Source organism: Idiotropiscis lumnitzeri, chromosome 8 (assembly GCF_059441095.1).
Source record: "Idiotropiscis lumnitzeri isolate Australia: NSW breed Sydney's pygmy pipehorse chromosome 8, RoL_Ilum_1.0, whole genome shotgun sequence".
Classification (NCBI taxonomy): Eukaryota; Metazoa; Chordata; class Actinopteri; order Syngnathiformes; family Syngnathidae; genus Idiotropiscis; species Idiotropiscis lumnitzeri.
Window position 1 is genome coordinate 23,186,573 of NC_142398.1, and position 25,151 is coordinate 23,211,723.

The window sequence follows — 25,151 nt, forward strand, 5'->3', positions numbered from 1 at the left end:
TCAGTCTTTGAAAAATTCAGGGCACAAAAGTTCCAGCGAGGCGGCCGACTCCACCGCCGAGTGTGGCTGCATTGGAATGTATCATTTTTGGATGAGTGGTGTACACGTTGCCGCGTGCGACCTTGCTAAAAATAATAAGTCAAGATAACGCTTAGGGCTGAAATTGTAATATAAAACGACCGACCACCTACTTCTTCATCAGAAGAATCGGAATATCAAATCAGAAGTGTCACGTTCCAAGTAGACTGCTTGTTATTAAAGTCGCCTGCAGTCAAAAATTGGAGCTAATCCTCATGTAAATAAATGTGCATGTCAACTCATTCCCACTTCAATCTCTGTAAATGTCCCGACTGGTGCTTGTAGGCCGTGCGTCCTCTTCGTGATCAGCAAAGACGCCGCTCATCTATGAAGCTCTGCTCAGTGTGCCGCAACGTTACAAGCAATGAAAGTCCGATGATTTCCAATGAAGCGTTTGGCATCGGTCCCTTTACTCCTGCAGTAGCACGGAGAGAGCGGAGGGGGCGTGGCCAAATCCTGAATGCAAAGTAAATTTGATCAGATTATTCTAACGGACATGTACGAATATTCAAAAAGATTCGATCGGGACGGCGCTCCAATAACGAAGAAAATAATGGCGAGGATTCTCCTTTCTCCTTCCGTGCAGAACCGCGACTAGTGTAGTTGCACGCCTGTCCAGCAGGTGCCGGCAAATAGCTCAGCGATTCCCCCTGTCAGAAGAAAGCGCCACTGGCTGTGCAGCGATGTGCGATGATCGGCCGGGCGCCTTGTGCTAGCTAGCAGCCGCTGGCGTCCGCTGTGGGTCCTCGCTGGTTTGTGTGATGGTTAGCGGCAAAGGGGCCGACCACGGCTGCTGTCCCGCCTCCGACGACAGGTTGGTGACGGAGTACGAAGCCGCCGTTTGATTGCTGACTGGCTCTTTGGTGATCTCTTGGATTGGCGTAGTTTCGTTTAGTTTTAGCGGCTAACCGGCGAGCGTCGTTGGACGTGGAACCGCCGCTTTTAGCTTTAGCATTAGCATTCGATGACGGACGTCAACGCGGTGTCATTCGAAGTCAAACGCGGACCCTGCTCGTCTTGAGGTTCACACAAAGTTTGAGTTTGTGTCGCTGGCTCAGAACGCTTCGTGCTAACATGTGTCTCCTGTGGGGGAGCGAGAGTTTCGCTGCTAACGCTAATGCTAATGCTAATGCTAATGCTAATGCTAAGAGCGTCTATCACAGCTGCTCGTCCTGATTGACCAGTCGGCAGTCAACGCGTTCAACTCTATACGACACAATTTCATGCAAGCTTTCGTCCCACCTAAGTTATAAAAACGATGAGAAAAATCACTTAATAACGTAATCGGCGCGGATTATTTTCATTTCGACATGCTTAACACAATTTTTTTCTTGCTTTGCGTTTTATGACAAAGGGGACGCTACGCGATTGTGTTTAAACTGTCATTGTATTGATTATTAGTTTAATTATTGTTTATTCAGATTAAAAGCCTGTTTTGTATCCCAATGTTTGTGCTTTCTCAGCGATCTCGGGTGTGCGTGAAGACAACAGGAAGTACCTGAGTTGCCAAAGGTCGCAAAAGTCACATGATCCTTCACAAACTTCAAATTCAATTCGACCCGACTCATGTCACAAGTGCGGTGGAACTTTGACTCACAGGTGCCTACATTTACAAGTTTTTCAAGTAACCAAGTTGTTTTGTTTTGCTTTTTTTGTACACGCAAGCTCCAGTTGAGCTGTCACTCAAGTCAAGTTGACTTAAAAAAATTAAAAAAAGGTACCATAATGTCTTACCATGTGGGCAAGGAGAGGTTTCTATTGACGTGACAGTTAACACAAATCCAATGAGAGCACTCACAAGGAGAAGACGCAAACGCTGAACGAAGCACGTGGCAAAAACGACCAACTGGGTTTCCGGGTCTGATGGCACTCGCTCAGCCAAGCTCTTTAAAGGTCAGAGACCAATGAATTACAAAACGGCTACCAAATGGATTGAATTCATCCCTGCCTAAGTTACTTCTTTCCACCACTTTTTTTTTTTTTTTGTTCATGTGCAGCGCCCTTGTAAAATGAGCGTCACCGTGAGTTGTGTTGGCTCGACGCCGGCGAGCGCCTCTGGCTGCCGTCCGTCTGATCTGCGTTTGCTTTGACTCTCATGTGGCGTTTTGGGTGCCGTCTCTGCGAGCCATGACGTAAACGCGTTGGCCGCGTTGCCATCCGACGTCTCTGCAAATAACTTTGCTTTGCGCCCCAAACCAAGGGAGGAGGGAAGGTCACGCGGGGTGCTCTGCGCGTGCTGAGATCGGTCGCTCGAGTACGCGTCGGCGCTTCTGAGCTGCCGTCGAGCTAAACCGGATGGAATGTGGCGTGTCGACCATCTAACCGTCTTTTGGCTTTATGAGCTCGTCAACACGTTCAGATCCTTAACCGTCCGATATCGTCTCGTCGCCCGCCACCACCTCATCTCCGTCAGTCAAAGTAGCGAGATGCTGGTTTCGTCCCTAAACCACGATGACGTTCTTCAAGCGAGCACCCGATGGCTAACGCGTGGCCAGGTCCGATTAATGCGTTCTGTCTCCGTGCAGCTAGCTGGTCATGGCGACCCGCCCCGTCTCCTCGCCAGCGCCTCGGCCCGCTGGCCGAGACGGGCTCTTCCTCAAGGAGCGGGACCCGCCTTCGCCATCCCCCCGCCGGCGTCGGCCCGCCCGCCTGCTGCCTGACGTGTGTCCAAAAGAGCCCACCGGTGAGGACAAATGATGATGCGCGTCAAAAGTCAGATTACGACCATCATGCATAAAACAAATCTGTGGCTTTATCACTTCAACTTTTCATATTTCTTGAAACATAGTTAAAAATATTCTACAAATTGATAATAAAGCAAACCCCCCAAAAATTGCAGCTTTTGCGATTCGACAATATTTTACGACACCGTGATGTTCATTTGATGTCAATTAATTGTTCGGGCCTAATCGGTGGCCCCTCCACGTCACTTGAATGCACCGCCAATGTCAAGAAACGCGCAAGCAAACACGCCAACGCTTTGAATGCATCAGCCGTTGCATTTAGATGACGTTGTCATTCCCCCTCCCGTGCGTAGGCGATGGGCGTGGCCTGCGCGAGGGTCCGTCCGTGGTCTCGGAGCACGACCGCTGGACGGTTTACAGTTCCAAGGTCAACCTGCCGGCGGCGCTCAACGACCCCAGGCTGGCCAAACGCGAGTCGGACTTCTTCACCAAGACCTGGGGTCTGGATTTTGGCGAAGCGGAGGTGATGCCGTCCTCCGTCCTCGACAACGTCACGCCGGAGCACTTCAAGACGTACCTGCAGGAGAGTGGGCAGGTGAGTTTTCCCGTGACGGCTTCCAAATCGGCCCGGTCTGTCTTGCTTTTCCGTGGCATCAAATGGGGCGGGGTCAGCTGACCTGTGGCGGGAGGCGGCGACACCCGGCACTGGCCGCCAGCCAATCGCAGGGCAAACGCGCACCTCCAGACAAATTGGAGCGTTCACTTCAGCAAGCCTGCGTTCTCTCATTTCAACTTGATTTCCGGCTTCCGACGGCTCTCACCGCTCTTTTTGGGGGTGGCGGATGGCTGCTCGCCGCTAACGTGCTTCGTCGCCGCTGGACGCGAGCGACAGGCGTCCTTGACTAAATTGTCCGCGGAATGCAGATGCTTTCGTGTCGTGTCCTTCATTAGCGGTCACGAGGTTGGGTTGACGACTTTGCGGTCGCAGCGTTCCACGGTGGAATCGATGCTCGTTGCTCCAAATTCAGCCGAGAAAGAAGCAAAACATTTGATTTGGCAACCGTTGTGGCTTTGTTTCACTTCAAGCGACAGTTTCGTCGTCTTCTCGTCAACGAAAATTCATGTCGTGTTTGTGAGCGAGTCAAATTGGAGATGGAAAAAAAAAAGTTTGATTTTTTTTTGCTTTCAGAGGGAAAGAATCCACGAGCGATGCAAGACTCTTTGTCCCATCAAAGAGGACTTTGTGGACGCCATCTCCAGCATCAGCACCAACCAAGGTTCCCGTTTGCTCAAACCGTCACGTGGGCTTTGGGTCATGTGACGGCAGATCTTGTGTTTTTTCTTTTGCAGAGAAGTCGAGAGGCGAGTTGGACCAAGTCCCCAAGGTAACGCCTTTGTCTTCTTCACTTTGCCGTCTTCTGTCCTGATTGCTCTTGACGTGGTCCTTCATTTCTCAAAAGCAAAAGCGCCAACCCCACAGGAGGGTCTCTTTCCGGCCTCCCCAGCGCGTGTAAGCTCCCCAATAAAGTTTGGTGCAAATATTTGGCCACGTTTCCGCTTCATTTTCCCGCAATTTGTCCTTCTTGGTCATTGTCGTGCGAAAAGCTTTGAGTCTTTCATTCTTTTCGAGGTGCACAGACTGCTCGACCTCTCGAAAGTAGGACACGCCTGAGCAGGATTTTCTGTTGCTCTCTCGAATTGAGCATAAACTTTCCCGACAGCAGGTTAGCTCCGCTTTCAGATGTTCCGCCTCCATCCCTTCTTGGATTTCGGGGACGTAAAAGTCTCGTCTTCGACTCCCAGTCGCACATGGCGGTCTTCTTTTGGCCTCTAGAAAACTTAGTTCCTCTCTCAATTGTTTGAAGTTTTCTTTCCGCCCCAACTTTCAAACGGCTTCACTTCTTCAGGACATATATTTCCCGGAACTGAAAGCCTCCCGTCACAGGCTCGTCTTTTGGCCTTCAGAAATGACCCGACGACTAATTTTGCGTAGTCGTTCAACGGTTCTCCGGGAGCCCTGGAGCAAAATGTGTGCGTTCCAAAAGCACTGGGACACGTGTGCGTGTGTGTGGGCGCCCCATTTTTGCTGTTGTGACCATGGTGACTCCCCAGATGTTCCTGAAGCCTGACTTCGCCCTGGAGGAGCCGTCAACCTTCAACGCTGTCCTGCCGTGGTCGCACTTCGGCGGCGGCGGCGGCGGCCGCAGCAGCCGTGACGTAGCGTCCTCCAAACTGCTTCAAGAGAAGGTGCGGCCACACACACACTTCATGCCACATATGAGTCCAGTCGGTGTTTTTGTCATCTTATGTATGGTCCGCTGCCATAATGCCAACAAAGAACACCACACACACGACGACTCGTATGATCACGTGATCTCACGAACGACAAACGCCCGCCGTTGATTTTAGCAGGGACTTTCATTGCATCTCGCATTCAAACATGAATCTTGAAGTCGGCATTTGTGGCGATTCAAGTTACGTGCGGCATGGTGACATTAGTCACGAGACGTCATCTTTTGCTTGCTTTTCTGTCCGTGGAACTGGAGTGAGTCACTGAAAACTTTTCATTACGCACGGTGGACCCTCGCTATTCTGGCCTGAAGGTCCACAAATAGACACTCATTGCTTTTTCCATGAAAAAAAATAGCAATGATGCAAATAAGCAGGGGAACAGGTCAAAACAACCCCAAAATAATAAGCGTGGGAACGGGTAGAAAAAAAAAAAAAAAGTGAATAAGCAGGGAATGAAAATTAAGAATAGGTGAATAAACCAATGTGTGGGATCCAATTTCCTTTTTTATAGTTGTTTTCATTTATACGTCACAATAAATATGATCAAATAAGAACTCACACAAAGTACTGTGGAAGCATTCAAACGTCAAAAAGTTTTACTCCATTAAATTCTTTTCAGTTGTTGCACAAAATAAAATGATCTGGCTTCAGAGTCATGTTGAATGCACACGATAGATCGACTTCAAAAATGTTTCCTCGTGGATGCGAATCAATTCAACAGCCCATTTCTTTTCAATGGATGTTGTAATCCTTGTAAACCAAACTTGCGCGTGTTGCAGCTGAGTCACTACCTGGACGTGGTGGAGGTGAGCATCGCGCGGCAGATCTCGCTGCGCTCAGAAGCCTTCTTCCACGCCATGTCGTCGCAGCACGAGCTGCGGGACCGCCTGCGGGAGACGCAGGAGGCGGTGGCCGTGCTGCGGCGCCGCACCGCCGCCATCGACCGCGTCATGTGCCAGGGCCCGCTGGCGGCCTTGCGATCGGCCCTCACGCGCAACAACTGCGTCAAGCTGCACGGCAAGCTGAAGCTGATGGCCGCCGTGCACCAGACGCAGCCCACCGTGCAGCTGCTGCTCTCCACCTCCGAGTTTGTGGGCGCGCTGGAGCTCATCGCCACCACCAAGGAGGTCCTGCAGCAGGAGTTGCAAGGCATCCTCAGCTTCAGGTGATAAGTCGGCGTCATCTTTTCCCACCGTTGTGGACGCTTATTACGATTTACTCGCATTGCACAAGAGCCGCCACGTGTGCGGAGAGCAAATCGGCAATTGACCGGGTTTGGTCCTGCTGCATGCCGGCCGAGTCGATTCCGTCGTCAGAGAGGGCCACTGTTGCGGGTCCGTCTCGGGGGGGATATCGTGTTTATTTCGTAAAGCTGCTGTCCTTGATCACATTGTGAGGCTCTACAATTTGTTGGACCTTGTTGGTGAGAGGCAAGCTCAAATTAGCTTACAGTTGTGTAAGCCAGGGGATGCAATTCACTTGAACTTCTTTGGAGAGTGAAATGACCCCAAAATGGGCATATTTTTTTTTAACTCATTGATCTGTTGGCTGATGTTTTCCCATGTGTGTGTGCAGACATCTGGGCTCTCAGCTGTGCGAGCTGGAGAAGCTGATTGACAAGATGATGGTGGAGGACTTCAGCATGTACGCATGCAGTGAGCTCAACCGCAACCTGAGGGACAACACGCAGCTCCTGGAGAAGGTTTGTTGTCTGGCAAAGTGGTGAAAAAAATGAAAATGTTGTGTTATCAGGGTGACTTTCTTGTTTTTTTTCCCCAAAATGTAGTATTCTTCTTATTACAATGTTGTTGTGTGCAAAATTTGAAAAAACAAACATGGCATGTGTGGTGTAGTATAAATTCAACAAAAATATTTTGAAATCATCTCAAAACAAACAGCCATTCATTCATCCACCACTCAGTGGTTTGTGTGTTGAACGGTACACCGACTTTGAAGTGCAACGATTGCAGAGCGTAATGCAATTGAATTAGAATGACTCGTATCGTGCATGACGCTGCTTGTCAAGTTCAATGCTTCACAAGCCAAATGAAATGAAGCAAGGATGTTTTTTTTTGTTTTGTTTGCCAGTTGCCAGCTCCTCAAGCAAACTTGAGGCTTGAATTTTAGTTGAGAAGTAATCCACTCGGGTATACAATGTATGCATTTTTTAAAATATATATATATTGTATATAGGAGGGTCCAGTAGTGTGTATATATATTTAAAATCTTTCTAGTTTCTTAAAAAAAGAAATACATAAAAGATTTATATATATATATATATTACATCCACTTTTTTCATATATGAGCCAAAACGGATTGCATTTCGGGTTGAGTTGGACTCGGCTAAAAGTCACCATGGCAAACTTGTCACCTCGGGCTGACGTCACATCATTTGATGGCCATCATCTCCTCCCCAACCTGGAGTGTGTGTTGTGTACACGCTGACAGTTTTTGTGTATTTGTGTGGCGTTTATACACAGCAGACGCTGCCTCTCTGAAGGTTGTCGCTTGTCTCTTGATCACTTTGTGTCACAAATTGAAATGGTCAAAAAGCTGATTTAACCTCAGGGGTGTGTGAACTTTAGTGCTCACCTGTTCAAATCTGCTTATTTAATTCAATTAACAAAGCACAGATTTTAAGGAAGCCATGCACCAAAAAAAAAAAAAAGCCTGGATTTTTGATTGCGTAAATTCTGCGTGGACTCGAGTCATCGAATTGTTTGTCCGCCTTGATCGAGAGACGATCATTCGGTCTTTGATTGCGTCTGTGTTGTTTGTGAAGTGGCTCTTTTTTGATTGCACATCCCGTGGATCACTTTTGTGTGTGTGCAGGAGCGTCTTCAGTCGCTGGTGTTCGGCCTGCTGCGCCAGAGGAAGTTGGACTTTTTGGACATTTACGGCGATGAGATGATGGCGGCGGCCAAGGCCATCGTGTCCCAGGTGTGACCCCGGATTGTTTTTTTTTTCTTCTTTGTCCTCGTTGTCATGACAACCGGACGTGACCACGTTTGTGTCGACAGTGCGTCGCCGAGCGCCTCCTATCCATCGACGACATTGACACGGAAGTCATCACCAAGTAAGTCGCGGCGGCTCCCCGACGATGAAATCCCGACGACGTCACGCCGCGGGTGTCTCCTGCTTCCAGGTCGGCCGAGCAGATGCGTCTGATGACCTTCTCGCAGTGGTTTGAGCTGCTCAAGGAAGTCTTTGAGTGCTTCCTGCTTTTCCTCCACAGGACAAAGGTGAGTCAACCGCTTCAACTTTTCGATATCCGCATGGAACGTTTTCACAAATTGACGAGTGTTTCGGAGCACGTCTGCGGCACGCTTTGATCGGAATCCGCCAAGCATCAAGAGCGATTTTTACGATTCCCTTTCTGGCCGGTTTTCGAGGCAGATTTGTCTCGTGTTAAGCGAGCTCGGCCTCGTCCCGTGAAGAGTGCACCCTTCCGGGACTCGCTGGCATCGCTCACGTGAGCGTCAAAGAAGTCCCTAAAGGGGAGCGCTCTCCAGTCTCCGTGGGCGGTCGGTAGAACGAACAAATTGTATCGCCATTTTTCTGACAGATACTGCCGTTTTCTTGTGCGGCGACCTTTGCAAAGGTGACAGAAAATGCCATTATAGCATTAAAAACAATCAAATGTTGATGACGGTAATCATGCAGACACCAAAGAGGTTTCGTGAGACGGGGCAGCGCTTAAGTTTTTAAAAACGGCTTTCTGTCAAGTATATTTTTAGAATGGTGTATATAATGATGTCAATAAAATCATTGTCCTAAAGCTAAATTGATTGAAATATAGAATTTAGAGATTTATTGTTGTGTAGATCTCAAAACTCAGCACGCCGCAGTACAAATATTGATCCGATGCTAAATATTGACTACGCGTTTGACATCGAACCACTTCGTCGTGATGATGTGAGCCCTTCACGTGTTCCGGTCCGAGAGCGTTGGCTAAATTGCTAATGGAGTCGCCTGGATGCGTATCGATTGAAATACGACATTCCTGTTCACGTCTGCCGGCTCGCCGCCCTCACGCGGTTCTCGCCAGACTTGTGTTAAGTCGAAGCACCTATTTGGGTGGGACTGCCGAGGTCCGCCTTGGGCCCGCCCCCAGCTCACAAAGGACTCGACCGCTTTGGCGATCCCATGGGAAGGGGGACCCACGTTGCCTCGGAGGTGTCGAGCGCCAGGCGCTTGCCACCTCTGAATAATCGTTGTGTCGCTTGTGTCTGTTCAATAAAAAGAAATCATGAGAAGAGGACTGTGAAAAAAATACTCCCATATTAAACTGCAATCACAATGTTGAGGGAACAAACGTGCAAAATCATTCAGCCCAATTTAGAAGCAATGCGTCATTTGTCTGTCTAAATTTAATGTACTGCCCCCCGGTGGACGAGGCAGGCGCATGTTCGCAATTTCACGTCTTTGCAATGATTCTTTCCGATACAAAGCCCAGATTGCGTTCTTGTCTTCTGCTAGGCCACCCTCAGCGTGATCCGCTTGGTGGTCTCGGAGGTTCTGGAGTCCACCCAGAAGCCTTCCTCGGTGGAGAAGTCCCACCCGGAGCGCCGTCAGCCTCGAGAGGCCCCCGGCACGTGCGGGGACGTCGCCGAGTTGGCCTACCTCACTCACGACGGGCCTTTTATCAGCGACGCCCTCCACGGCGCCCACGCCCACCAAGCCAGAGCCGCGACACCGGATGCCGAGTCGGCGCCTGGAGAGCAGAACTTCATGTAGGTGGCGCACAAATGTCACTTCCTATTGCGGCCTTTGAACTGCAGTCGCCTCCAACTGGAGCTGCAAATAGTTTTTGATTTATATCATCCAGCTTCGCTTTTGTGCATATTAATATGAAAAAGGGGCTTATTGTCACTGTCGCAGCGTCTTTTATTTTTGAATGTTTGTTGCTTTAGTTCAGGGGTGTCAAACTCCAGTCCTCGAGGGCCGTTGTCCTGCATGTTTTCCATCTCTCCCAGCTGCAACCCACCTGATTCAAATGAGCAGGATACTTATCAGGCTTCTTCAGAGCTTGCTGATGAGCTGATCATTTGAATCAGGTGGGTTGCAGCCGGGAGAGATTGAAAGCATGCAGGAAAGCGGCCCTCCAGGACTGGATCTTGACACCCCTGCTTTAGTTGCTCTCTGTCCAAAACAAGTAGTCTCGCACTTTGCTCATGCTGGCATGCAAATTGGACAAAAAGCTAACAAACGCATTGCTTGCATGTTCAGGTCTGATGAGCCGTGTTTGGAAAGTTAATATTCTGTGCAAAACTTGTTCAAAGTTCAATTGGCAATTTTTTTTTAAACTGGACTGGTTGAAGAGAAAAAAACATTTAAGATCAACGACTAAGGCACATCTTGTACTAAATTAATTGCCAAAAATGAAAACCAAGGACGCTTTAGCTGTCATTAGGTTTTTTTTTTTCAATATAAAGCATTTTAGTTTTTTCCATTTTAGTTGTGATAATTTTGTTAGTTTTGGTGAACTAAAATAACCTTGGATGCAGGTACAACACTGCCGGTGACATGATGCCGTCTGACTTGGAGCTGAACCGCGTGCTGAACAACATCCAGGAGCTTCTGCACGCCGCCTCCGACATCATCCACGACCGCTGCGTTAAAATCCTCACCGCCAGAGCCAAGGTACAAAAACATTTGTTCCAAAAGAAAGACTTTATTTTCCAAACAATTATTTCCCAAACTACCGATTTTTATCAAATGTTTTTTCTAGAACTTTTATTCATTTATTTATTTTTTTGGAGGAGTGAAATGTTTTTTGTGTTTGTCTGTTTTGTGAATTTTTTATTTTATTTTTTTTAAATGAAATGTAAAGATTGAATTGAAAAAAACATTTATTTTTTTTCAGTAAAAATCATTCAGGACAGTGAACTTCAATTTATCGATTTTGATGAATAAAATTGATCAATCACATGAACGCGTCTAATATGTTGTAAAAAAAAAAATCTTATTTTAAAATACTCTTGATTGATCGCATCCAATATGGAAATTGCAAGAAATCTTTTTAGTTGAAGAACAAGTTGTAGTTTTCATGCCGGCTGTCCGTCCTCGACGTCGCGTTGCAGTTTGCCCAACTGTGCTCCAGATTGTGGAGTGCCAAGACCCCAGTTTAGTCCCTGTACGACCCATGTCAAAGTTGAGTCTGCGTTGCTGGCAGCAAGTCAAAATTTGTTTCCGGTAAAAGTTTGGCTCGCTTCTTAAATGTCCAATAAAATAATTGTTCAACTCCGAAGAAAACGAGTTGATTTCATTTCATTCCACATGAATGTTTTTTCCGTAAATGTTGAATGTTCTTTTTATTGTCCTAAAAAAAAAAAAAGTTTTTTGCTGTGAACTTGAATAAACTGCTCATCTGGAGAAGCGGCGCAGGCGTCCGTCTAGAATAACTCACTCCCGCTTGTCCGCGCTAGGACGGCTCTCTGGAGCGCATCAGCTCGGCCGAGTTCGTGGACCTCTCTGTGGCGGTGGAGTCCTTCGCCAAGGAGACGGAGGAGCTTTGCGGCAGGCGCAGCGTGTCCCTGCGGGGGGCGCTGCAGAATCAGGCCGACCGCTTCGTCCACCGCTTCCATGAGGAGCGCAAGACCAAACTCAGGTGAGCGACGACGACGGCGGTGGCCGCGATCACCGCCGTCATCCTGATGACGACGGGTCGTGTGCCCGCAGTCTCCTGCTGGACAACGAGCGCTGGAAGCAGGCGGAGGTTCCCGCTGAGTTTCAGGCGCTGGTGGACTCCATGGCGGACGGCACCATCGCGCTCGCAGCGCGCAAAGCGGCAGGTAGCCTCTACTTTTTTTTTTTTTCCTCCTCCCCCCCCCCACCAACTCGTTCAACAAGACACAAACAAATTTGCATTCAATTTCAACTCAGCATGTGCTGAAAAGCAATTTCACAATTCAACCAGATTTGAAATAGGTCAAGGTTTGAATAAACTCAAATTGTCTGCACTGTTTTCTTCATGTTTTAAACGTGCACAATCTGATTGGGCGCTTGCAAAGTTGAGTCCAGTGAATTTCCCCCAACTAACTTTTTAGTTGTTGTTTTTTTTTATAGAGCTACAATTGATGATGCTGCATCAGCGTGAAATTTTTGCTCATGTTTCAGCTCATGCTTGCATTCATACAAATATTCTCCCCAAAAGGTGTTTTAAAAAAAAAACACAAAGGACAAAGTATTTAAAATTAGAATTAGAATTAGAAATCCCTTTATTGTCATTGTACTCAAGAGTGGAACGAGATTAGAGAGCTCCCCTCTGCAGTGCAATACAACAATAATTCAGATAAATAAGAGAATAGTTAGTGCAATGGAAAATAATACTGAAGGGTATATAAAAACACATCACGATGCTGTTCTGCAAGGCAAGGGTGGTCTCGTGTGTGTGTGTGTGTGAGAGTTTAGAATAGACATGGCTCTTGGGAAGAAAGTGTTTCTCAGTCTATTGGTCCTCGATTTGATGCATCTGTAGCGCCTGCCAGAGGGCAACAGGTCGAACAGGTGTGAGTTTGGGTGGGTGTCGTCTTTGACGATGTTGAGAGCCCTTCTGAGGCACCGGGCGGTGTAGTAAAAACTGTCCAATGTTCCGCCTGTTATTAATAAGTTTGTGGTTGTGAAGATTAAGGAGCAAAAAAACTAGTTATATACAGGGCACCAGCTTTTTATTTCTATATTTTGCACAGTGGCCCCTATCCTGAGATTTCCGGGGCGGAGCATAAAATCTAGCGGCGCACCCTGAACTGAATTGTGCAACTGTGAACAACTCACCATATTTTTCAGACTCCTTTCAAAAAATCGACTTTGCGCCTTTCTTATCAGGTGCAAATAATGTACGGATGTCAAATTGAAGTTGAATCCAGTTTGACTTATTTGCTGTACTGATTTATTTATTTCAATTGACAAAAATAGACTTGTTCATTGAAACTGCGTTGTACAGTCCCCCCAAAAATATGTGAATGATAAATGAGCAAGATTTTGTCTGCCATAAAAATATTCAAGAATAGTAAGAAAAGAAAATCTGGTGAGTGTCGATGAAAAATTATACTTGCAGTCCTGCGCTGTCTCAAATAGTAAATGTATTTTTATATTAATCGGCAATTCAATCAGTTTTCTGAATTTTTTCTGGGCCTTCATAAATGCGCATCAGTCGGCCCCTCGAGACGTTCTTGTTACACAATCGGGTTGAAAAGTTTTGTCCCGTTCTTTTGTTGCGCTGCAGGTCCAGATGAAAGGAAGCCGGGCGACTTCCTGCTGGTGAAGGGGCACAAATACGCCGTGGTGGGGTAGGTGTGTTCGCGTGAGTCACATGACCAACTCGGAAGCAATCTCAGCAGCTGTGTGTTGCTTGCGGCCGGTGTTCGTCTTCAGGACGGTGCTGCTTCTCATCCGGATCTTTCTGGAATACTGCCAGTGCGTCAACGACATCCCGGCCAGCGCCACAGACATGCTGATGCGGCTGGCGGATCTCTTTAAGGTCACAACGCGGTTGATGTCCTGTTTGTACTCTGGCTATCAAAAAAAAAAAAAAAAGTCAACCGACTCGGTTGTCCCGCATTGATTATTCCCGACATTTGGAGTTATTTTTAGTCTCCATCGTAAAATGGAGCTGCGGTCCGTCGGGAACGGGAGCATATAAGTGCGAGACTAGCGTGCATAAAAAGTCTGAGTTTTTTCTCTTTGCTTTTATTCTTTCAGTAATGCAATATATTCAACAAGCGCTAGTTGGAGCGCGCTCGGTGGTGTTTATGTACTACACACTTTATTGCAAATGACGCCCGGTTAAGCTTCTCTAGACAACATCGACATGGCTCAGAAGTGATCAAGTTTACATTGCCAGATTATCGTGGGAAAGCCAATGTGACAGTCACTTTAATAAAAAAAAAAAAACGTTTAGAGGAGCAGCCATTAATGGTGGCGAGAGGCACTTGTGATCGGGAAAGTCAGGCTAAATAGTACACAGAATAATCACTTGGCGCACAGATAACAAACGTCAGTGCTCAGGTTGCCGAGCTTGTCACTCGCCTCCATCTCACATGCAACGACGCCATCTACAGCAATTACTTGGTCATTACAATGTTTCACAGAGGACAGGAGCAAGAATGCGCACACGAACCCCGACTGGTTAGATTTTGGACATTTAACAACGCTAAAGTCGTGTCAAGTCTCAGTAGGCAGCTTTATCCTCCCCGCTTCCGTCTCCTGCTAACAGAAGGATAGCGGCACGGCTAATAGCGGCAATTGGCTTCGGGTCACTCAAACAAAAATAGCGCCTTACTGTCCGCTTTGCGTCTTCATGTCGAGGGCTTGCATCCCAAGCGGTCACGTGCCTTGTCCGGCACCGCTTGCAGCCGCCAGCTTTGGCGTGCGCGGAAATGAGTGATATGTTGAAATGGTCATAGGTAGGGATGTCCGCGGGAATTTGGGTGCCAATTGATCAGCGATGAAAGTGCAATTTCCAATGGAGAGGTTGTAATGGGTCCCTTCCATGACTCCAGGGGAAACACGGAGAGCGCGGCGGGGGCGTGGTCAAAGTCGTCACTTATTTCTCCAAAATGAATTGATAAAAAAGAAATGGACCAATTTCACATTCCTGATCCAAAAATATGTCAATGGAAAATTGGCCACCTGGACTGCGTCATTTTTTGAACCGAATCCAAAGCGTTTTGCGCGTCGCGTCCCTAATTGTGCGTTTCCAACCTCAAAGGCTCGTTATGTGTTGCAGCACTTCAACTCACGCAGTTGTCAGCTGGTTCTCGGCGCAGGAGCGCTGCAGGTGGTCGGCCTCAAGACCATCACCACCAAAAATCTTGGTAAGCTTGTGCGGTCGCGCGCGCGCGAGATGTCAAATGTCAACATTTGCCGCCTGTGCCTTTGCGTTAGCGTTGGCGTCGCGCTGCCTGCAGCTGGTGCTCTTCTACATTCCCATCATCAGGCGACATTTTGAAAGCAAACTGCAGCCCAAGCACTCGAACGTCCTCCGACACTTTGACCATATCGCCAAGGTAACCGCACCGCCGCGCGCCTTGTGCACATGCGTCGCATCCGCTTGTCGCAGCATCCGTTGATTCGTACGCAGGACTACAACGACCACGTGTCCGAGATCTGGGCCAAGCTGGTGGCCATCATGGACGGCGTCTTTGAGAAGCTTCTGCCCAAGGTACAGACACGCCCGAAGACCGCTGATAAGTGGGAGAAAAAGGATGGCATGGAAAGTCGGGTTTTGTTTTTTGGGGCCCGTGCATCAATTCGTTATCGAAATAACATCCAATGTTGTGCTTTTTTCTTTTTCTCCATTTTTGCCAAAATAGCTTTAACGTCAATCCAAAATGATTTGAAATCAATTTAAAATGCTTCGATGTCAAAAGTCACCGTAATTTCGATGACCACAGGATTTGTAATGGTAACGCTCGAAGCTATTGTGTTTAGTTGTGGCACGACAAAAAGACAAGTTTTTTTTTTTGGAAAAGTGACATTAAGTTACTGTTTGTGTCACTTATTAAAAAAAAAATCATCCAAATCGGGAAATGGAGAATGCGTGAATGCTTGCAAGCCTCCCTCCTGTTATTTGTGTTTTTCTCTTCTTGTCGCCACGCGCGTTCCGGCATGGGTTCAGTACGAGGTGAAGGCCCCGATGCCGTCGTCGTGTTTCCGCAACGTGTGCAAGCAGATGGTCAAGATGCACGAGGCCATCAATGACCTCCTGCCGGCCGAGCAGACGCAGGTGAGCCGCGCGGCGCCGCTTCCTGTTTGGGCCTCCTGCGATGAGTCGGCTGACGCGTGCGTGTGCGTGTGCGTAGATGCTGTTTCTTCGGATCAACAGCAGCTTGAAGGCCAACTTGAAGAGGCAGCTGGCTCGACTCGGCGTCGTCAATGACGGCGGGCCGCAGCACGGGTGACTCGATCGCACGCGCTGCAATATCGCACAATAACACGCACAATTCGAGGTCACCACACATTTATTCAGATTCAAAGCTTCATTTTGGGGGGGGGGGGGGCTTCCTTTTCCCAACTCCACCCGGCCTCGTTCCCGTCCGTCCTTTTTGAAATAATGGTGGACTGTCGGCGTGCGTTTTCAGGCTGGTGGTGGTGGACGTGGCCTTCTACACGGAGAACGTGCAGGCCCTCAAGAACCTCGAGACTTTGGACCTCAACATGGCCGAGATCTGGGAGCAGAAGAGGTGACCCTCCGCTCACGCAAACAAGATGGCGGGTGTTCTCGACGGAGAGCCTTGCGACTACTCGGACGCTCTCACGAGTGAGACGATCCGGCGCCACTCGTAGAACGTGGCCCCAAAAATCCAACATCCCTCTTTCGGGTCCAGGTCCTAGTATGCTCTTTGTCTTCACGAGTAGGACAACTGCGTTCCGAGCAAGCCAAAGCCTCACGAGCTGACAACGGTGTGCTCCGATGACGCAACAAGTGCTACCGATCCACTTTTTTTTAGAATGCGACGAGTAGGACAATGTCGCACACGGTGAGCATCGAGCTTCCCGCTTGGGACCATGTGACGTAAGCCAAAAATGTTGGAGAACCGCCTCCCTTACGAAAAGACGCGTACAAACCTTTTTCCGACTGTTGTCATGACGACGCCCTTCCCTTCTTCAAGGAGCTGTGGACCAACTTGGGACTTTTCCTTTCATGACAACGCAGCATCTCAGGAAAACTGGGGCGTTCTTTGCATTCAATGGCTGTTGAGTTTTTTCTCCTTGAAACCTCAAAATACTTTATCGAATCAGCACGTCATCAATGTGCCTCTACACACCTGTGAGAGAATGAGATTGTAAGCGTGCGGTGTCTGAAAGACAGATTTTCTGCGTGTGAATCAGATTGAGTGAAGGCACGTGTGAGACGGAATTGTGTGCGCGTCCGCGTGTGTCGACGGCTTCCGAGCTGATGCGAATAAACAAGAATGAAGTCAAAATTGTTTTTGAGTGCTTTATCATGCAAAAGCTGTCCTCGATGTCCTCTTGTGGTGCCAACTGCAAGAGCACACGTGTCACCTTCTGGTTATTCTCGAGTAGCGAACGCCAACCGCGTGTTGCGTTTATAAACCCGGATATCTCAGTGCTCAAAGTAACGCAACATGAGCTTTTTGCATCATGCCCAAATGGAATTAGCCAGCCCAGATGGCCCATTTCCCATGAACCAGCTCAGTCTGTACATTTTTTGATCAAGAGACTGAAATGACATAGCAGATGTTGTGGGTTTGCTGTCGCTCAGCTCCCATGCCCAGGTAAAAAAAATAATCATTAAACTATTTTAAAACTCTTTCTCCCTTTTATGTTACAGCTCTTTCCAGGTAAAATGTCTACTTATTATTCCAACATTAGCTATTTCCCCAATATGATGTACTATGAGTAAAATAAACTCTTTTTAAACATGCATTTGAAATTTCACATTTGGAACATTTTAAATCCATACAATCTCAGTTGATGGTGTAGTGGTACATCGGCCCGACTTGTGTGCGGGCAGCGTGGGTTCAGTTCCCACCCGGTGACGGTGTCTATGTCTGCCCTGTGACTGGCTGGCGACCAGTTCAGGGTGTGGTGCGCCTTTCGCCCGTAGTCAGCTGGGATAGGCTCCGGCACCCCACTGTGACCCAGTACAGGAGAAGAGGTGTGGATAATGACAAATGACATGACAATCTCAATTGCAAACTGCGACAAGTCGTAATGAGATTAAGCGCGCAACGATTCCGTTGAAATTGTGTCAAAATGATTTGACACACACTAAAAAAATAAGGGCAGATTTTAGGCACTCGCCCAAAAATCCAAAAGGGTTTATTTTTTAATGTTGGGGAGATGCGGTTGTGTGCTTGATACGTCAGGCGTGCGCGTGTCTGTGTTGATGGGCGGGGCCGACGTCACGATAGAATCTCGCGACACTTCTGGGGAAAGCCGAACGTGCTGCACGCCAGTTTGCCGGAGACGGCCGGAAAATGTCGAAGAGCGACGCAGGCTGCGTCAACCATCAGCTCACAAGCACCCCCCCCCCCTCAATTTTAAACATGGCGGCCGCGTCCACTCTCCCAACTAACGTTTAGCCGCTTGTAAAGTGACTCGGCCTCAGGCGGCCGCCGGTTGTCTTTCTTCCACCGCTCGGATGTCAACGTCGACCGCCTCGCCGCCGCCGACAACAAGCGCCGAGCCCCGGCCGGGCCGACGACCGCTGTAGCCTCCGCGGAAGGGCCCTCAGCTCCGCCTCGCTTCGTCGGCTCCTATTTGGAGCCCGAGCAACAGCCTGGAAGTCAAAGGCCACCCTCGGCCGTCCAGCCGCCTTCCCCCGCCCGGAGCGATGGTTTGACGCGGAGCACACGAGACGTCCTCTGCGCGAACGATGTGTGAAAACTGCGCCGAGCTGGTGGAGGTTCTGAACGAAAGTGAGGAGTGCACGGACACGCACACGCACGACCAACGTTAGCTTGCTGGCTAACGTTAGCTCCATTCAACCTAGTCATTATTTTTAACAGTTGGAATCGTGTCGGTGAGCATTTTGACGCCAGCCAGCATTTTAGTCCACTGGCGTCTAATTGTCACATCTGTCGGCCCACTTTGTCAGGCAGATCTGGGCCTTGTCCGTCCGTCCGTCCGTCAATGTGTCAAAACACAAGTGCCAGACAGACAGACGTCCCCGGCCGGTTTGTCAGTTATCGATGCCCACAACACACGCGTGTCGTGGAAATTGTTTTGTTAGTTTTGCTGGAATGCAAAAGAGGCAACAAAGTTAACTGGACAAGCTAGGCCGGCTAGCCACTTTTTGTTTGATGTTAGTCAGATGGAGCATCTTTTGCGTCTTTTGTGTTTGGGCCTCACTTGACAATCTCGTGTCATCTGCTCGAGACTTTAGTCGAGCTCGCTCTTGTTTCTGCTTGTCTCATTCGCCAAAAACGACTTTAATCGTCGTAGCCGTTAGCTCGCTGGCTAACATTAGCGTCGTACAACTTTGCTCCCTCAGCTTTTCCTTTTTTTTTTTTTAATTCATTTTTTCGGAGAATTGCCCCATCGCCAGCGATATTGCCATCGTGTTTGTGCTTGTATTTTAGTCGGCGATTTTATTGCGGGCAGGGGGCAATGTCGGCCATGGCCCGCGCGTGACAGATTTTGGACAACAAAGGAGAGGAAGACTTACGCCAAGACTTTCGTTCAAAGTGGCAACCCATGAGTGTTTTGTTCAAGATAGCATTATGCGGGACCCATGCACCAATTTCGAAACTAAACTAAATAAAACATGACAAGGTTGTACAGGTCAATACTGTTAACGCTTTAATTTCCATTTTGTTTTAAAAGCCCAAAAACTCGTGTGGCATATTTTCTAAGCATAATATGCGAAGCTCTCAAATTCAAACAATCCCCCAACTGAGTAAGGATTAAAAAAAAACAAGCCTCGTATGTATTTACAATGTCGATTTAAAGAAGAACTCGGTCGCGTTTCCAAAACTGGAGACTTCAGCATTTTGCCGGCCTCAATCACAACACCGCTAAGCTTTCAATGGATGTTGCTTCTCCTCATCACTTCAGCAGGTCAGCGTTAGTCGTAACGACAAATCCAGAGTTCGAACAGTCCGCGACAAGGCCGAGACCTTCAAAATGTGGTCTTGCAGCGCTTATTAGGTTTCGACGGAGTTTGTGAACCCAACGTTGGCGTTGTTTGAGCTGTTCTAAAGAAACGCTTCTGCATTTAATCGGTGTGTGCAAGCTTCAATCTCTGCATTTATTAATGCAGACACACAGGCTTACAACAGGCAATTTACTTCCAAATGGAATCAATTACATGCTACTCGGTACTAGCATGTTAAAGAGATGCTTTCACTGGCGTTAACAACAGATTTGACTTCTATTAAAGGTTTGCATGTCAAAATGACCTCAGTACGAATATGTTCCACCCTAAAAGACTCTGGAGTGAGTTAAGGCCTTTTTGTGTTGAGATTAATGACACATTGGAGATGGGCTATTTCTTTCCGGTTTCAGCGTTGATGTCACAGCAGGGAGGCAAGCGAGGGAATATTGCTCCAATTGTCTAAATCGGCGGCCGATGGCCACCAAAATGCAAATCTTGTCCACTTCAACCTGTGAAAGTCGAAAGGCGTTCTGCGCAATATTTTGGATGTATTGACGTCAAACGTGAGCTCATGCGATCACCGCCACAAATTTGATCGATTCTCCACTTACGAAGGCTGAAGCGGACGAGCAAGAATGCGCGCACGAACCCCGACGGGTTATATTTCCGACGGCGGCTGACAGCGGGCGGCCGTAGGTCTTTATCCTCCACACCTCTTTGCTACCGGCTAACAGTGGGGGGGAAAAGTGAGAGAAAAGAAATTGTGAATAATATTAGGAGGAAAATACTTTTTTTTTATTTTTATAGCAGCATAATGTAGTATATTGCAACAAACTTAATTGTGCGTTTTATTGTGATGCCAATGGGGGCTGCTCGCAAATAGGTCTGACACGCCACTATGTTAGTGTCGCAAAAAGTGTTCCAAAGTTGTCTTTTCTAAGTGCGCGATTGAACGTGTCAAAAATGGGAAAAAAAGGCATCAGCCACAACGTGCTTGCTTTCTCGGTTAGCGACCATCCCCGTCGTGCTTCCGCGCAAGCGAGTTTGCATCGAAAGGATTTGTGCTTGAAATTGTGCCGTAACTTTCGGACTCTGTTGCTAACACCGGCTAGCCGTGACACTTTTTACCCGCAATGCTTTTGTTTACATCCGATGAACACGATTGCACATGTGCGCCCTCAAAAGGTAAAAAAAGCGCAAGACCAGGTTGCGCCGCGAGTATGACTTGAATTAATTGTCGACGTCGTTGTGATGAGTCGACTAATCTTGGCAGCCCAATCAAATGTTCAGAATGTCCAGGTGATTTGTGTTGCTGACACATTTTCGTAAAACTGCTAAAAAATAAAAAAAAAATTAAAAAATCCCCCAAAATAAATCCAACAATGTTGCTTAGCTTTGCTAACAAAGCAGAACGGAAATGAGATGCCACTTCCTGTCTCTTAGCTGAGCAGCTACACGTGTCTTGACGTTTTGTTTTTGGAAAAATGAAAAAGGATAGCTTGTTTTGGGCTCGCTTTGTATTTCTTCTTCATTTGAGGTGCAAGATGCCCAAAAATGTTTCAAATCGTCCAAGTTTGCGTCGTCTTTGTTGTCAGCTGTGTTGCCGTCAGTTGGCGGCTCCGTATGATGGGTGCCGCTGACCTTTGAACCCAGACTTGCTGATGCAGCAGCACACGCTCGCGCATCTGTGCCGGAGACAAAAAAAACCTGGTTTACAAACTTGTAACACCCCCCCCCACCCCAATCACTAACCCCACCAAATTCTCCACCCCAACCCTGCAAATATTTGGCCTGCTTCTCTTCCTCAAAATCCCAATTTTTTTTTTCTTTCTTTTTTTGGTTTGAGCGGTTTTGTCGAGACTCGGTTTGCCTGCACCGACCAACGATCATCTTGAGCCTGTTGTTGTGTCACGGCGGCGTTGTGCTCGCTCCTCAGTTTCAGACGCAGACGGCAGCGAGGGAGGCTTCCGGCTGAAGAAGGAGCAAGCGCTGCGAGTGTTGGCGCACATCAGCTCGTGGACGCAGAGGTGAGGCCGCCGCCGCCGTCACGTTCGTGCGTGCGTTCTGTTCAAGTCGGGCTGCATGTCGCGGTTGGCAAATGCAAAGTCTGGTTGGGATTTTGAAAACTGCTCGATGGCTTTTGGAGAAGTTATCGCGTTAGAAAATCGAGTCCAAAATGACGTGCGATTCGAGTAAAACGGAACCTCAAATCTTTTTATCTGCTGGTCGTCTGACAAGTGTCAGTTACGAAGATCTCCCAAAAAGATGGCACGGGCGGGCCGGAGCACAATGAGTTGAAACGCACGGGGAAAAAAAAAAGGATGTTGTTGTCTACTTGACAACTAATCGATTATCACGTTGATTGATTGTCTTTGATCATTAATTATGTAATTCCTTTTTTTAAATTTCAAGTCGTCCGTCTGCTCTTAATTTCAGACTCTCAACTGAAATATTCCGATTTCGCTCCCCCTTCATGGAAGTGCACTAGTTTGTATTTTATTTTTTATTTTTGACTTTGGAAAACAACGATGGACATTTCAGACCATTTTCCAACAAACCAAACTAGTCTCTGATCAATAATGGTTTGTTATTTTCCGCACTGTCAATTTGAAATGTCCCGTTTCTGACTAAAAAGACGGAAAAGAAAAATGATCCTATCGATGAATTGGCACCAAAAGAATTGCGAGTCGCTTCCCTGATGTCGGCGCGACCCCTCCCTCGGCTACATAAAATGTTCACCCTGGTGTTGATGTTTTATTTCTCATATTTATTTATTTAAATGTATTTATTTCAGCAAGCTTGCGGCGTCCTCGTTGGATAATTTTTCAGTATGCGCTTGATGCATTTTGCTGCCGTTTGTGCGGCGACGACGACTGACGGGCCGCCGTTTGCCCTCGGCAGACAATGTCTGTGCTGCTTCAAGGAGTACAAGCACCTGGAGCTCTTCAACCAGCTGGTGTACGCGCTCATCAACTTGGTGGTGGCGCAGATCGGCGGCCTCAGGGACCGCCTGTGCCGCCTCCGCCGCCACGGCACCCCCGAGGGCGTGGCAGAGCGCCAAAAACGAGGCGAACGGCGCCGCCGCCGGCCAGCCTCCACCGGGGAGGACGAGCCCGTCAACGTGGAGCGGGATTCGGCGGAGGAGGACGGCGAGTCTGCGGATGGTGAGCTGAATCGGAAGCCGGCTGTGAACCGGAGCCGAGCGCGGGCCGACGACGACGCGGAGGACGACGACGACGACTACGATGACGAGGAGGAGCAGGAGGAGGAGGACGGCAGCGGCGGCGGCGTTGGCGGCGGCACCCACGCGCACGGCGCGTTCAGCTCGTGGAGCAATGAAGAGCAAGAGAAGCTGCTGCTGTGCGCTGCAAAGATCTTCCAAATTCAGTTCCCGCTCTATACGGCGTACAAACACAACACGCACCCCACCATCGAGGTGAGCACGCGCACACGCCAATCGCGCACGCCAAAACAGACAAAATCACGACTCGCGTCACGCAGGCACACAAAAATTCCCCAAAACAACAACAAAAAAAACCGATGCACTCCAAATCACACACAAACGACACAAAATTCACTCTTGCAAAATGGAGTGGCGCACGCCAGATTAAAAAGTATTTCTTTTTGGAAATGTGGCTCGCACACCTCATGTTCATCAGATTAGAAGATGATGGAAAACTCGTTTGATCCAGTAGTTGAGTCCAAAATGTGCAAATCGTTCCAAAACCTCGAAATTGCAAGTCGGAATTGTTTTGCTATTTCCTCAATCGGCGGCCATTTCAACTGCCGGAATGAGTCGAGTCTTCCAAACGTATCGTCTCCTATCAGAAAAAATGGGACCACTTTTTGTTTTTCAGGACATTTCTGCTCATGAGAGCAGCATCCTGGGCTCCTTCTGCGACATGAATGTAAGATGAGCACCTTTTTTTATATTTTGATTTTGCCTCCACATTTCTTATTTGTTCAGTAAAATGTTGGAATTGACAAACCCAAACTGTGCTTTGGTCAGTTTTGGAATCTTTGCCGGTTTAAATTATTAAATAGTTGATATTGTTGCTGTGGACGGTGACAATTTTGACTTTTTGATCTGTTGTAATAAAAAAACAGGAACTTGAATATTGTGACGCATCTTTTTTAGTATGGTGATATCAGAGGGCCTTCATTGGAGCCCCGAACAAAAATTTCAAGTTGGGTCCTTCTCTTTCTGTATCATCATATAAATTACCGGTCATTTATTCAATTCCACCTTTCGGTATCTTCATGAGTAGAATCAGTGAAATGTGGAAAAAAAAAAGAAATTGTCATAGAATAGCAGACCAGACGGGATTGATTTAAAGTTCAACGTTCTGAAGTGATGTTAAAGCACCATGGAGGGGATCTGCAATATCATCTTTGCCTAAGAAAAAAAAAAAAAAAAATTGCTTGCTTCCAACACAAAGACCAACGGTAATGTTGGCAGACAAATCAAATCACAGTCGATGGATTAAACTAACCGCAAATTGAGTGTTGCAAATGAATAAAAAAAAAAAAGTTGACCAATGAGCTCTTGAAAGGAATGCTTTTCTTGTTTTCAGGACGTGGAGGTTCCTCTCCACCTTCTGCGCTACGTTTGTCTCTTCTGCGGCAAGCACGGCCTGTCTCTGATGAAGGAATGTTTCCAGGCCGCCACGCCCGACAGCCTCCCCTTCCCCATCGCGCACGCCTTCATCACCATCGTGTCCAACGTGAGGATGGGACGCGCTCGGCCCCGCCCCCGGCCCCGCATCTTACCGCTTCTTTTTCTGTGTGTGGCCTCAGATCCGAATATGGCTTCACATTCCGGCCGTCATGCAGCACATCATTCCCTTCCGCTCCTACGTCATACGGTGAGATAGACATTGTTGGCTTCACTCTGTCGTACGCAAAGGTTTTTTTTTTTTTTTCTTTCCTCTCTCTCTCTGCCCTCCACTCCTCCGTGTCCGTCCACGGCGTGCGCTTGTTGCTCGGTAGGCCGGCTATCGCCATAGCAACCGTTTCCTGGCCGCCGCCGACAACCTTCCGGGACCAAGGAAAGAAGAACCGGCCTACACGGGAAAAGATGGCGGTCGCTACGTTAGCTTTGGCATATCGCCGTGCGTGCACACGTTCCTTTCATCTTGGCGAAATCGCCCGGTGCCGCCACTCGCTGTGGTTGGGCTCCTTCGGTGGTCGCACTTTAATGTAATCACCTATTTCTCGAATATATTTCTTTGCCTCTGTGGTTTTTTTTGTACCGTTGGCTGTTCTGATTGGCTGAATTAAAAAAAACAAAAAACAAATCAAAATAACTGCATTACTGTCACATTGGCGCGCCCGCTCCCACGTGACTTCCGGAGGAAGGAATAATATTACCAAAATGTAACGCGTGACGTCATCAACAGGCGCAAAGGCTAGTGAAGGACCCCGACCACATCGAGTACCGACACCGGTTCTGGACGTGTGCGTGCGTTCTGAATGAGTTGGTTGCGTGTGCATGTTGTTCCCCTCTTGACTTAGCATCAAAGTTTTTTTTT

General features: G+C 48.0%; 2 protein-coding genes across 6 annotated transcripts in view; both read left to right on the plus strand.

The window, feature by feature from the left end:
* The first annotated feature begins 709 nt into the window (after positions 1 to 709).
* LOC148332870 (vacuolar protein sorting-associated protein 54-like) lies at positions 710 to 16,984 on the plus strand. 2 transcript variants are annotated; one of them, XM_088303178.1, is made up of 24 exons: positions 711 to 892; positions 1,542 to 1,677; positions 2,604 to 2,761; positions 3,116 to 3,357; positions 3,952 to 4,039; positions 4,113 to 4,147; positions 4,875 to 5,009; positions 5,834 to 6,219; positions 6,630 to 6,756; positions 7,887 to 7,994; positions 8,075 to 8,130; positions 8,200 to 8,296; positions 9,534 to 9,787; positions 10,562 to 10,697; positions 11,483 to 11,664; positions 11,736 to 11,848; positions 13,282 to 13,345; positions 13,431 to 13,536; positions 14,785 to 14,872; positions 14,943 to 15,064; positions 15,139 to 15,219; positions 15,676 to 15,783; positions 15,860 to 15,954; positions 16,139 to 16,984. In XM_088303178.1, the coding sequence occupies exons 3-24, from the start codon at positions 2,614 to 2,616 to the stop codon at positions 16,242 to 16,244; spliced, it is 2,877 nt and encodes a 958-aa protein (XP_088159304.1). In that variant the 5' UTR covers positions 711 to 892; positions 1,542 to 1,677; positions 2,604 to 2,613; the 3' UTR covers positions 16,245 to 16,984. The 2 variants fall into 2 exon arrangements, with proteins under 2 accessions (XP_088159305.1, XP_088159304.1); XM_088303179.1 differs by lacking the exon at positions 1,542 to 1,677 and having other exon boundaries at positions 710 to 892.
* A 1,138-nt stretch (positions 16,985 to 18,122) lies between these two features.
* Positions 18,123 to 25,151, plus strand: part of LOC148332871 (ubiquitin carboxyl-terminal hydrolase 34-like) — a 40,758-nt gene continuing 33,729 nt past the window's right edge. For all 4 annotated transcript variants that reach the window (XM_088302098.1, XM_088302097.1, XM_088302101.1 and 1 more), the window contains exons 1-6: positions 18,123 to 18,442; positions 21,557 to 21,647; positions 22,522 to 23,056; positions 23,478 to 23,528; positions 24,195 to 24,344; positions 24,418 to 24,485. In XM_088302098.1, the coding sequence (XP_088158224.1) occupies positions 18,400 to 18,442; positions 21,557 to 21,647; positions 22,522 to 23,056; positions 23,478 to 23,528; positions 24,195 to 24,344; positions 24,418 to 24,485 (938 nt within the window). In that variant the 5' untranslated portion in view covers positions 18,123 to 18,399. The remainder of the gene's footprint in view (positions 18,443 to 21,556; positions 21,648 to 22,521; positions 23,057 to 23,477; positions 23,529 to 24,194; positions 24,345 to 24,417; positions 24,486 to 25,151) is intronic.